This window comes from Pongo pygmaeus, chromosome 20 (assembly GCF_028885625.2).
Source record: "Pongo pygmaeus isolate AG05252 chromosome 20, NHGRI_mPonPyg2-v2.0_pri, whole genome shotgun sequence".
NCBI classification, from domain to species: Eukaryota; Metazoa; Chordata; class Mammalia; order Primates; family Hominidae; genus Pongo; species Pongo pygmaeus.
In genome coordinates this window covers 59,758,230-59,772,096 of record NC_072393.2, presented here as the reverse complement: position 1 = coordinate 59,772,096, position 13,867 = coordinate 59,758,230, and the positions used below count along the sequence as shown (strand labels likewise).

Below are 13,867 nucleotides of genomic sequence, written 5' to 3'. Positions count from 1 at the left end.
GGGATCAAGAAGAAAGAATCTCCCCCAGACACTCGAAAATCCCTTTGGAGATGCTATCTAGGAATTAGTAAACGTTTTCTTGGTAATTACAACAGGGAAATAAAGTTTTAAAAAAAGAATAGCTTCCTAGGACTGCACAGTCATAGCTGTGACAGGTAAAATGATCATTGCAGTTTTGAGAGCAGGTGAGGTCACTGAATCACAAGCCCATATCTAGCAGCCTGGCTGCCACCCTCTCATATAATACTGACTGGCATGACCAGCACACTGAGCTCACCATCCAGACAAAAGGGTGGGTCAGGTGAGTATTTTATATTTCAGCTTGACAGGTAGAGTCCAAAGTACAAGGAGGTATATAAGAAGTCCAGATATGGCCGGGTGTGGTGGCAGACGCCTGTAATCCTAGCACTTTGGGAGGCCTAGGCAGGCAGATCACCTGAGGTCAGGAGTTTGAGACCAGCCTGGCCAAGATGGTGAAATCCCGTCTCTACTAAAAATACAAAAATTAGTTGGGCGTGGTGGTGTGCGCCTGTAGTCCCAGCTACTTGGAAGGCTGAGACAGGAGAATTGCTTGAACCTGGGAGGCAGAGGTTGCAGTGAGCCAAGATCGCAACACTGCTCCCCAGCCTGGGCTAAAGAGCAAGACTTGGTCTCAGAAAATAAATAAATAAATGGACTTGTGAGCACAACTGAATACCAAGTTATATAGAAATTTCATAGAAACATATAGTTTACCAATATTTAAATACAGATTACTATATAATTATATTGATGTTTAGTTCTATAACTATGTTAAATATAGTATCACCAATATAGTTTAGCAATATATAGTATACCAATTTCTCTTAACAGAAATATCCCGAATGATAATAATCTTCTAGCTAGAGTGACAAATTATTTTCTCAGTGCAAAAAAGTTTACTGGTCCTATAATGTTGTAGCCAGGTCTCCAACTCCTGGTGCTACTCCTGTGTTTATGTTATGTTACCTGCCAAAAGGAGTTTGGCTGGTAATTTACTGATTAACGAAGGCTAACAGTAATTTGAATTATTTTTTTTTTTTTGAGACTGAGTTTCGCTCCGTCGACCAGGCTGGAGTGTAGTGGTGTGATCTCGGCTCACTGCATCCTCCACCTCTCAGGTTCAAGCGTTCCTCGTACCTCAGCCTCCTCAGTGGCTGGGATATAGGCACCGACCACCATGCCCAGCTTCATTTGACTTTGAAAGAGAAAACTGTGTGTAATCCCAGCACTTTGGGAGGCCGAGTCAGGCGGATCACTTGAGGTCAGGAGTTCAAGACCAGCCTGGCCGACATGGTGAAACCCTGTCTCTACTAAAAATACAAAAATTAGCCAGGCATGGTGGCGAGTGCCTGTAATCCCAGCTACTCTGGAGGCTGAGGCAGGAGAATCACTTGAACCTGGAGGCAGATGTAGCAGTGGGCAGAGATCATGCACTCCAGCCTGGTCGACAGAGCAAGACAGTCTCCAAAAAAAAAAAAAAAAAAAAGAAGAAGAAAAGAAAAGAAAGTTATCCTGGATTATCTGGGTGGGTCCTATGTGTCCTTGAAGAAGAAATACGTGTCAGAGAGATGCAATAACAGAGGAAGTTAGGACCCAGGAGCATGAGAGTGATTTCACGTGCTGTATATTGAATATATAGGAACCAGGAGAAAGAAATGAATTCTGACAACAATCTGAATGAGCTTAGAAGTAAATTCTGCCCCCACAGTCTCTAGAATAGAGCCCATAGCTTTGACTTTGATTTTGGCCTTGTGAGACCAGACAGAGTACCCAGAAAAACCTGACACATTTCTCACCTATGAACTGTGAGAAAATATATGAGTGCTGTAGTAAACTGCTGGTTAAACCGTCGCAATTCATAAATAGAAAATTAATACACATCTGAACAAATGTAACAATAAAACATTTAAACACTAAAATAAAAAGCAACCATTTATATCATAGATTATCTAATTATCTATGTCATAGAATATCTACTATCAATTTCATAGAATATCTAAAATTGCATCTGAAATCACATACAAAATATATACGTATATACACACCATTCAGATATTCATTATTCAATATTTAAATATATATTTGCAGAGTTACATTTCTGTCTAATTCAATAGCTTTCACCAATCAGTGATGGGGTTTTTTGTTGTTTTTTTTTAAGATGGAGTTTCACTATTGTTGCCCAGCTGGAGCGCAATGGCGCAATCTCAGCTCACCGCAACCTCCGCCTCCCAGGTTCAAGCGATTCTCCCGCCTCAGCCTCACTAATAGTTGGGATTACAGGCATGCGCAACCACACCTGGCTAATTTTGTATTTTTAGTAGAGAAGGGGTTTCACCATGTTGGTCAGGCTGGTCTCAAACTCCCAACTTCAGGTGGTCTGCCTTCCTTGATCTTCCAAAGTGATGGGATTACAGGTGTGAGCCACCGCGCCCGGCCAATCAGTGATGAAGGGGTGGCCAGCCCCTCCACACCTGTGGGTGTTTCTCGTCAGGTGGGATGAGAGACTGAGAAAAGAAATAAGAGACAGAGACAAAGTATAGAGAAAAAACAGTAGGCCCAGGGGACCAGCGCTCAGCATAGGGAGCACCCGCCAGCACTGGTCTCTGAGTTCCCTCAGTATTGATCACAATCTCTACCATCACAGAGAGGGGGATGTGGCAGGACAATAGGGTAATAGTGGGGAGAAGGTCAGCAGGAAAACATGTGAGCAAAGGTCTCTGTGTCATAAATAAGTTTAAGGAAAGGTGCTGTGCCTTCATGTGCACGCAACGCACACAAACATCTCGGTGTAGTAAAGAGCAGTATTGCCGCCAGCATGTCTCACCTCCAGCCTTAAGGCGGATTTCTCCTATCTCAGTAAATAGAACATACAATCGGGTTTTACACCAAGACATTCTATTCCCCGGGATGAGCAGGAGACAGATGCCTTCCTCTTATCTCAACTGCAAAGAGGCCTTCCTCTTTCACTAATCCTCCACAGCACAGAACCTTTATGGGTGTTGGGCTGGGGATGGTCAAGTCTTTCCCTTCCCACGAGGCCATATCTCAGGCTGTCACATGGGAAGAAACCTTGGACAATACCTGGCTTTTCTAGGCAGAGGTCCCTGTGGCCTTCCGCAGTGTATTGTGTCTGTGGGTACTTGGGTTTAGAGAATGGTGATGACTTTTAACAAGCATACTGCCTTCAAGCACTTTGTTAACAAAGCACATTCTGCACAGCCCTAAATCCATTAAACCTTGAGTCAACATAGCACGTCTCTGCAAGCACAGGGTTGGGGCTAGGGTTACAGATTCACAGCATCTCAAGGCAGAAGAATTTCTTTTAGTACAGAACAAAATGGAGTCTCTTATGTCTACTTCTTTCTACACAGACACAGTAACAGTCTGATCTCTCTTTTCCCCACAAGTTTTGTTTTCATACCAGTTGCAATAGATCTATGCATTTTTTAAAATGCCACATCAGATTCCATGGTGACTGTGAATAAACCATGTCATTGCAACACTCCCTGTTTACACATTGACAGAGCTGAGTGTGTCCATCTGTGCCCTGCCAGAGCACACATCATACCATGTGGATCACGCTGACTGAGCACATGCGGTGACCTGTGTGGTCCTTGGATAGAGGATTATTGCACCATGGTGATTGCACATTCTCTCCAAGACAGACAACTGATAACAGACCTTAGAATAGCCATAAAATGCCACATCCTAACAAATGTGCACCCAGGTAACACCACCTAGTACTGCCTTCTCTAGGCCCCTGTCATCCCGTAGAAGGCCAGAAAAAGAATGGGATTTGCAAGAAAATCTAAGGTAGTTTTCACTGGGAGCCCTCAGTTTGTGGAGGGAAATGGGAACTGCTTTATATGGGTTTTTCCCCAGGGTGTGTCTGTGTGTGTGTGTGTGTGTGTGTGTGTGTGTGTGTGTGTGTGTGTGTGTGGTGGGGAGGGTCAGTCCATCCTATATCCCCACTGCTTTAGGAAAGTTTGGGGGCATCCCTGGGAAGGCACCTGAAGACAGAACAGAAACTCATATTTTGTTCTCCATGTAGGACCTTATCATACCTGATTCTCTCCTGTGGCAAAGGATTATTATAACATACGATGTTTGCTGGAAGTCTTCTTTTTTTTTTTTTTTTTTGAGAGGGAGTCTCACACTGTCACCCAGGCTGGAGTGCAATGGCGCGATCTCAGCTCACTGCAACTTCTGCCTCCCAGGTTCAAGCGATTCTCCTGCCTCAGTCTCCCAAGTAGCTGGGATTACAGGCGTGCACCACCACGCCTGGCTAATTTGTGTATTTTTAGTAGAGACAGGGTACCTCCATGTTAGTCAGGCTGGTCTCAAAGTCCCAACCTCAAGTGATCGGCCCGCCTAGGCCTCCAAAAGTACTGGGATTATAGGCATGAGCCACTGCGCACGGCCTTTATGTAGCTTTAATTTAGTCTTTGTGGCTATCTCATTTAGGAATAAAATGGGAGGCAGGTTTGTCTGATGCAGTTCTCAGGTTGACTTTTCTCTTTGGCTTAGTAATTTTTATTTTCCTTTCACGAGCTTGTGACAGACATAATGCTTTCACACACTGATATTGCTTAATATAGATTTTTCCATAACAGTAAAGTCCAAGGCTCTGTCACGAACTGGGTTAGGGGAGATGAGAAGATTCCCAGGAGACTCCTGGCCTCAAGCAATCCTCCCACCTCAGCCTCCCAAAGTGCGGACCACAGGTGCGATCCACTGACCCAGTGGAGTCTCGATCTCAAAAAAAAAAAAAAAGCAATACAGAAATTAAGGTACTCTATGCAATTACATCATTTGCCTTTTTTATTTTGAAATGAAGTCTCACATATTTATTATCGAACCCACACAACCGACATGTTCATAACAGATTCAGAGAAAAAATATATTCCCAACAAAACATGTCCAACTCTCCAGACAGTGGTGACATTTTCAGCTTGATATGGTAACGTGATTGTGACCTTCAGACAGCACAAACATGTGCGCCATCTCACGTGCAATTCCTTATAGACCCAGCTTCGTTCTTCTCCAATATCTCCTTTTGGAGTTGTACCTGATTTTGTTACCAGTTTTGATCTGAATCCACTGGGGAATGGAACGATTTTGCTTTTGCTTCTTGGCCAGGAATCTCTTAAATCTGAAAGTCTTGTGAGAAGATCTGGCGAGAAGGGGAGTCAAATATACGCCACGAGAGGAGAGAGGAAGAGAAGGGGCTTGACATCTTTTATTTTTTTTATTTTTATTTTTTGAGACAAAGTTTTGCTCTTCTTGCCCCAGCCTTGGCTCACTGCAACCTCCGCCTCCCGGGTTCAAGTGATACCGCAGCCTCAGCCTCCTGAGTAACTGGGATTACAAGCGCCCACCACCACACCCAGCTAATTTTTGTATTTTTAGTAGAGACGGGGTTTCACCATGTTAATCAGCCTGTTCTCGAACTCCTGACTATTGTTTCTGCTGTTACCTGTCAGTCCTTTTCCCTGTGGCACAAACAAGATTAATTTTTTTTTGTAAAACTGATGTGGAGGGGGCACGATGGCTCACACCTGTAATCCCCGCACTTTGGGAGGCTGAGGCGGGCGGATCACGAGGTCAGGAGTTCAAGACCAGCCTTGCCAATATGGTGAAACCCTGTCTTACTAAAAATACAAAAATTAGCCGACGTGGTGGCGTGCGCCTGTAGTCCCAGCTACTAAAGAGGCAGAGACAGGAGAATCACTTGAACCCAGGAGGAGAGGTTGCAGTGAGCCGAGATCGTGCCACTGCATTCCAGCCTGGGAGACAGAGCAAAACACCATTTCAAAAACAAAAACAAAATCAAAAAACAAAACACAAACAAAAACAAACAAAAAAACTGATGTGGATGGTGTGCCTGCCACTCCATGCATCACCTTCAACATTGTCTTGTCCCAACTCAAACTAAGTTATCCATTTACAAACTGTTTATTTCTTTTGGGCATCGTCTCCATAAACTTTTCATGAAGCATCAATGATTTCATTATTCCTCTACCCAAACTTTACCATAAGTATTCTTTTTTTGAGCCAGTATCTCGCTCCGTCACCCATGCTGGAGTGTGCAGTGGCATGATCACAGCTCACTACAGCCTCAACCTCCCAGGCTTGAGCAATACTCCTACCGCAGACTCCACAGCAGCTGGCTCTGCACGCATGTGCCACCATGCCCAGCTAATTTTTGTATTTTTTGTAGACAAGGGGGTTTCACCATGTTGCCGAGGCTGGTCTTGAATACCTGGGCTCATGTGACCCACCCGTCTTGGCCTCTGAAAGTGCTGGGATTACAAGCCTGAGCCACTGCATCTGGTCTCATTGTAAATCTGATGCTTCTTTTTGTTTCAATTTTAGCGGGATTTATATTGCTTTGATAAGAGTCTCTTTTCTTTTCTTTCTTTTTTTGAGATGCAGTTTCGCTCTTGTTGACCAGGCTGGAGTGCAATGGTGCAATCTCGGCTCACAGCAATCTCTGCCTCCCGGGTTTGAGCCATTCTCCTGCCTCAGCCTCCAGAGTAGCTGGGATTACAGGCATGCACCACCACGCCTGGCTAATTTTGTATTTTTAGTAGAGATGCTGTTTCTCCATGTTGGTGAAGCTGGTCTCGAACTCTGGATCTCAGGTGATCCGCCCACCTCGGCCTCCCAAAATGCTGGGATTACAGGCATGAGCCACTGCTCCCGGCAGATAGAGTGTCTTTTAAAACTCATGTCTTATCCTTCTGAGTGCCTCAAACTACAGCCTGTTCAGACATGTTATAACAGATTTGTACCAGTTTATTTTGGTGCAAAAACTGGGAAATTCACACACAATTTTCTCATAATATGCAAAATATGTATTTTTCCATGAACTTCTTGAAGACCCCTTGTACTAAAAAGCTGTATTCAAGAGGACATAAAAAGGATTGTAGATATTCAAGTGCCATTTATTTCTGGGATGCAAAGATGGTTCAACATATTCAAGCAAATCAATGTGACATACCACTTGAACAGAATGAAAGATGAAAACCACATCATCTCAATAGATGGTGAAAAAGCATTTCACAAAATTCAAAATCCACTCATCATAGAAATCCTGAACAAAATAGATAGAAAAGGAAATTTACCTCAACAATAGACCATCCATGAAATGACCAACGAGTAGATAATGAAGCAGGGAACATGGAATGATTTTCCTGTAGGATCTCAAGTGATGGAAGAATGCTCTCACCCCTTCTATTCAATAAATACTGGCTGTCCTATCCAGAGCAATGAAATAGCAAACAAAATTAAACACGTCCAAATCAGAAAGAAAGAAGTAAAATTATATTTGTTTGTAGGCGACATGATCTTCTGTGTAGAAAATCACAAAGACTCAACCAAAATACTACTGGAAGTAACAAACACATTCAGTGTATCTGCACAGTACAATATCAGCAACAAAAATCAGTTGAATTTCCATACATTAACAATATACAATTTTAAAAGAAAATTTAAAAACACTTCCATTTGCTAGAGAACTTAAAGTAAGAAATAGGAATAAAAGTAAAAAGGTGAGAAGTTTGTACCTTGAAATCTACGAACATAGATCAATATGATTAAAAACATATACAGACATATAACCCATATTGATGGTTTGGAAAAATTAATATTGTTAAATGATTATATAACCCAATGTGATTTAGATTCAACACAATATCCATAAAAATCCCTATCGTTTTTGTTACAGAACAAAAAGCAAACTGGGAAAAGTGGCTCGTGTCTGTTGGCCAGACTGATCTGAAACTCCTGACCTCAAGTGATCTACCCACCTTGGCCTCCCAAAGTGCTGGGATTACAGGCGTGAGACACTGCACCCGGCCCAATCCCCTTAACGTAAACACTTTAATGTCAATTTCTGCTTGATGGTTTGCTATACTCATTGCATTTGGAACAATTACCTCAAAAATGAATTTTCTACTATTCTGCAAGGAGTGAAGTCAGACTGAAGACCTTGCCACACTGATGACATTTTTAAGATTTCTGTCCAGTATGGATTCTCTGATGTCTAATGAGGTGTGAACGTGAAGTAAAGGCTTTGCCACAATCATCACACTTGAGGTTTCTCTCCTGTATGAATTCTCCTATGTTTTGCATAGGATGAAGCTTGACTGAAGACCTTGCCTCAATCATGACATTTGTAAGGTTTCTCTCCAGCGTGAGTTCACCGACAAACTGCAAGGTATGAACGATGTCTGAAAAATTTGCCAATTATTACACTTCTATGCTCTCTCTTCCTTATGGGTTCTCCAGTGATTTGCAAAGGTTGTAGCATTACTGAAGACTTGGTGACAATCAATACATCAGTAAAGTTTCCTTCACCATGGATTGCCTGATGGTGAATAAGTGTTGACTGCTCATTAAGGCTTTGCCAGACTCATTACACTTGTAAGGTTTCTCTCCAGTATAAATTCTAGGATGTTGTGCCAGGTGTGAATCATGCCCGAAAGCCTTGTCACAAACTCTTACAATTTTATGGTATCTCTGCAGTATGAATTATTTTATGTCTTTCAAGGTTTGACTTGTGACTGAAAACTTTGTGACATTCTTCACCTTTGTAAGCTTTCTCTCCAGTATGAATTCTCCTGTCTTTCGAGGCTTGATTTGTGACTGTAAACTTTGTCACTTGCTTCACATTTCTAAGGTTTCTCTCCACTATGAAGTCTATGATGACGTGGAAGGTGTGCTTGTTGGTTAAAAATTTTGCAACATTCATTACACTTGTAAGGTTTCTCTCCAGTATGAATTCTTATAAATTACAAGGACTGAATTGTGACAGAAGGTCTTGCCACACTCATTGCATTTATAAGGTTTCTCTCCAGTATGAATTGTATGATGATGTGCAAGCTTTGCTTTTCAATTAAGAACTGTGCCACACTCACTAAACTTGTAAGGTTTCTCTCCAGTATGAAGTCTATGATGACGTGCAAGGTTTGCTTTTTGATTAAAAACCCTGCCACACTCAGTACACTTGTAAGGTTTCTCTCCAGTATGAAGTCTATGATGACGTGCAAGGTGTGCTTTTTGATTAAAAACCTTGCCACATTCATTACACTTGTAAGGTTTATCTCCAGTATGAAGTCTATGATGATGTGCAAGGTGTGTTTTTCGATTAAAAACCTTGCCACATTCATTACACTTGTAAGGTTTCTCTCCAGTATGAAGTCTATGATGACACACAAGGTGAGCTTTTCGATTAAAACCCTTGCCACATTCATTACACTTGTAAGGTTTCTCTCCAGTATGAACTGCTGTATGAATTACAAGGGCTGAAATTCGACTGAACGTCTTGCCACACTCATTACACTTGTAACGTTTCTCTCCAATATGAATAGCCTTATGAATTACAAGTGCTGAATTTCGACTGAACGTCTTGACACACTCAGTACACTTGTAGGGTTTCTCTCCACTATGAAGTCTATGATGACGTGCAAGGTTTGCTTTTTTATTAAAAACCTTGCCACATTCATTACACTTGTAAGGTTTCTCTCCAGTATGAAGTCTACGATGGCATTTAAGGGTTAACTCCTGACTGAAGGTCTTGCCACATTCATTACACTTATAAGGTTTCTCTCCCGTATGAAGTCTATGATGGCATGTAAGGGATGACTTCCGACTAAAGGTCTTGCCACACTCATTACACTTGTAAGGTTTCTCTCCAGTATGAAGTCTACGATGGCACGTAAGGGATGACGTCTGACTAAAGGTCTTGCCACATTCATTACACTTGTATGGTTTTTCTCCAGCATGAATTCTCCTATGTCTTTTAAGGTTTGATTTGAAACTGAAAGCTTTGTCACATTCTTCACATTTGTAAGGTTTCTCTCCAGTATGAAGTCTACGATGGCATGTAAGGGAATACGTCTGACTGAAGGTCTTGCCACACTCATTACACCGGTAAGGTTTCTCACCAGTGTGACATCTACGATGGCATGCTAGGTTTCGCTTCCGATTAAAGACCTTGCCACATACATCACATTTATATTGTTTCTCTCCTAAATGGATTATCTGATGTTTCCTTAAGAGTGAGCTATAATTAAAGGCTTTGCCACTCTCATTATATTGGAAAGACTTTTCTCTCATGCGTACCTCCTGTTTTTGTGTGAGTAACGAAGAATTCAGGAAATTATTCCCATAGTTATTAGAAATATGGGTTTTGGGCCTACAAGAAATTCTTTGGGCTGTTGAAATTGAGGAAGCATTGTTGATAGACTTCTCAACTTGATTATCAATTTTCCCTTGGGTCTGAAATATGTGGAGTTCAGGCAGATGTGAATAAAAGCTTGATCCAAGCTGATCTTTAATAGGCTTGTTTCTAGCATGACTTTGATTATATTGGTCTGTACTACCAGTCAACTTTTTGATTTCTGTCATGAGTACTTCATGGCCATTTCTTTCATCTTCTTGCCACTGAAACTCTAAGTTATGAATATCTTTATCAGTTTCCTGAAAGCAAAAGTCTCCAATGTGATGACTTTCATGTCTTTCCAATGTTCCTGTGTGGAACACTTCTCTATTGCCTTGTGCAGTTGACAAGAACTCCTTCATCATGCATTTGGAAGAGATATCTACAAAATATAAACACCAATAGGTTTCCAGTTCAGTACAGATGGTAAATAATACTGAAATGTGTAAATGTGACACAAAAAAATACTTATTTTAAACTTCCCAAACATGATCTTCAAAGTTTAGGAACACAAAAGCATAAGATTCTTTATTAGATAAAGGGGTATTACATGTACTTCAAATCATTTCTATGGAACCATATTTCCAATATCACGACAAAACACTGACAGTGCACAAATGTGTATAAGCCTAAAGTAAGAAGTATTTTTCCACTGTGACCCTAAAGTGTCTAACAGTTTGCAAAAAACATATCACTGTCACATCAATGAAAAGTATATATTCTTCATATTTACAGCATATTTACTGTATACAAATAAATGCTAAAGGACCACATGATATACTATATTGGTAAATAGTCCACAACAAGCTCATGTAAGGATAACCAAAATCAATGGAAATTCTGTATTTTCAAACAATCATAGCACTGAGAAGGTAAGAAAAGATCACAAAATTTAGCCAGACGTGGTGACCTACGTCTGTAGTCCCAGCTACTCAGGAGGCTGAGGCACAAGAATCGCTTGAACCCAAGAGGCAGAGGTTGCAGTGAGCTGAGATTGCAACACTGTACTTCAGCCTGGGTGACAAAGTGAGACTTTATCTAAAAAAAAAAAGTTAATACAATATTTTTCTGAATAACTGTCATTAAATTACCTATATCTATGCAGAAAAGGCACATTGTGACATTTAAAAAAAAATTTTTGTATTTTTTTATTTTTGAGATGAAGTTTCACTTTGTCGCAACAGGCTGGAGTGCAACAGCCCAATCTTGGCTCACTGCAGCCTCCACCTTTTGGGTTCAAGCCATTCTCTTGCCTCAGCCTCCTGAGTACCTGGGATAATAGGCACATGCCAGCATGCTTGGCTAATTTTTGTATTTTTAGTAGATATAGGGTTTCACCATGTTGGCCAGGCTGGCCTCAAACTTTTGACCTCAATGACCCACCCACCTCAGCTTCCCAAAGTCCTGGCATTGCAGGCATGAGACACAGTGCCCTAGTTAATGTGACATTAATGCCAGGCATGGTGGCTCACGCCTGTAATCCTAGCACTTTGGGAGGCCGAGGCAGGCGGATCACCTGAGGTCAGGAGTTCGAGACCAGCCTAACAAACATGGAGAAACCCCATCTCTACTAACAATACAAAATTAGCCGGGTGTGGTGGCTCATGCCTGTAATCCCAGCTACTTGGGAAGGCTGAGGCAGGAGAATCACTTGAACCCAGGAGGCAGAGGTTGCAGGGAGCCAAGATCACACCATTGCACTCCAGCCTGGGCAACAACAGTGAAACTCTGTCTCAAAAAAAAAATGACATTAACTAGCGGACTGTGTCAGTTATATTGCATACCATATACCGAAAAGCCTTATGTACATCATAAAAATTAGTTAGTAAAATATTGTAACCCATAAAACTAGCAAGCAAAGAACAAGTACATTTATACAACCTGCAGAATTCTAAACAATTTCCTGTTAAGAAAAAAGCCACAACTTCTATTTACCACCAGCACACAATATAAGAACTGAAATACATGTTAAGATCACTACCTGCTGATTTATGAGGTCAAAAATATACACAGCATTATAAGGAATAAGAATTGACTAACGGCCGGGTGTGGTGGCTCACACCTGTAATCCCAGCACTTTGGCAGGCCGAGGCAGGCAGATCATGAGGTCAGGATTTCGAGAGTAGCCTGGCCAACATGGTGAATCCTTAACTCTACTAAAAATCCAAAAAAATTAGCTGGGCGTGGTGGTGTGCACCTGTAATCTCAGCTACTTGGGAGGCTGAGGCAGGAGAATCATTGGAACCTGGTAGGCAAAGGTTGTAGTGAGCCAAGATCGCACCATTGCCCTCCAGCCTGAGTGAAAGGGTGAGACTTCATCTCAAAAAAAAAAAGAATTGACTAACAGTGTCAGAGGGTGCAATTATGATGTCACAACTACATTTATGAAACAGCCAGGCAATACAGCAATTCTATATATATGCATTGCCTTTAGTTATCTAGCTCACTATGCATAAAATACAAAACATAGAATGTTCACTGGGAAAATTTATAAACTGAGATCAGAGAAAACGTTGTATATAACAAGTTGCACAATAAAAACAATAAATATGATGCAGACTCCCTGGTCTGAATGTTCTTATTGGCCAAAAGCCATGTTCAGAGTTCTTATTCTCCAATAGGATGTTCTGCAGATGGGGCCTTTGAGAGAATTTGGTCATGGGTGTTGACTACTTATGAATAGGACTTGTGCTTTCATAAAAAGAGATATTAAAGAGCTAGTTTCCTGTTCCTCTTTCCCCCATGTCAGGACATGGCAGGAAGGTGGCTGGGCTAAACCATGAAGAATGCTCTCGACAGGAACCAATTTGGCTGGCACCTTGCTCTTGGATTTCCCACTTTCCAAATTCATGAGAAATAATTTTCTGTGTCTGAAGGCTCCCAGTTTATTTCTTTTTTTGTTTGTTTTTGAGATCGAGTCATGCTCTATCACCCAGACTGGTGTGTAGTGGCATGATTCTCCTGCCGCAAGAGATTCTCCCGCCTCAGCCCAGAGTCTTACTTTGTCGCCTGTACTGGAGTGTAGTGGGGCAATCTTGGCTCACTACAACCTCCACCTCCCAGGTTCAAGAGATTGTCCTGCCTCAGCCTCTCGAGTACTTGGGATAACAGCGGTGTGCCACCATGCCCAGCTAATTTTTGTATTTTTAGTAGAGACGGGGTTTCACCATGTTGGCCAGGCTGGTTTCAAACGCCTGAACTCAGGTGATCTGCCCATCTTGGCCTCCCAAAGTGCTGGGATTACAGGCGTGAGCCACTATACCTGGCCAATTTTTTTTGTATTTAGTAGATTTGAGGTTTCACCATGTTGGCCAGACTGGTCTCAAACTCCTGACTTCAAGTGATTCGCCCACCTCGGCATCCCAAACTGCTGGGATTAGAGGCATGATCCACCTCGGCTGGCCAGTCTAAGGTATTTCTGACAGGACAGTGAAATGACTGAGACATGAAAGGGAGCATCCCATCAGATCAACATCACTGAAGGCTGACAAATCTTATTAAACAAAGGAAGTTTACAGCCTGTACTATAAATCTTTCAATACTTGAAGCCATCTAATAGCAATAACATGTTTTAAAAACTTTGAGGCCAGCTGGGCATGGTAGTTTACATCTGTAATCCTA

General features: G+C 41.8%; 1 protein-coding gene across 6 annotated transcripts in view; it reads right to left on the bottom strand.

Annotated features, from left to right (window-relative positions):
* Positions 1-6,378: 6,378 nt before the first annotated feature.
* Positions 6,379-13,867, bottom strand: part of LOC129020869 (zinc finger protein 813) — a 29,210-nt gene continuing 21,721 nt past the window's right edge. For 5 of the 6 annotated variants that reach the window (XM_054465756.2, XM_054465757.2, XM_063658411.1 and 2 more), the window contains one exon: positions 6,379-10,628. In XM_054465756.2, coding sequence (XP_054321731.2) covers positions 8,917-10,628 — 1,712 coding nt within the window. In that variant the 3' untranslated portion in view covers positions 6,379-8,916. The remainder of the gene's footprint in view (positions 10,629-13,867) is intronic. The other variant, XR_008495917.2, reaches the window with a different exon arrangement.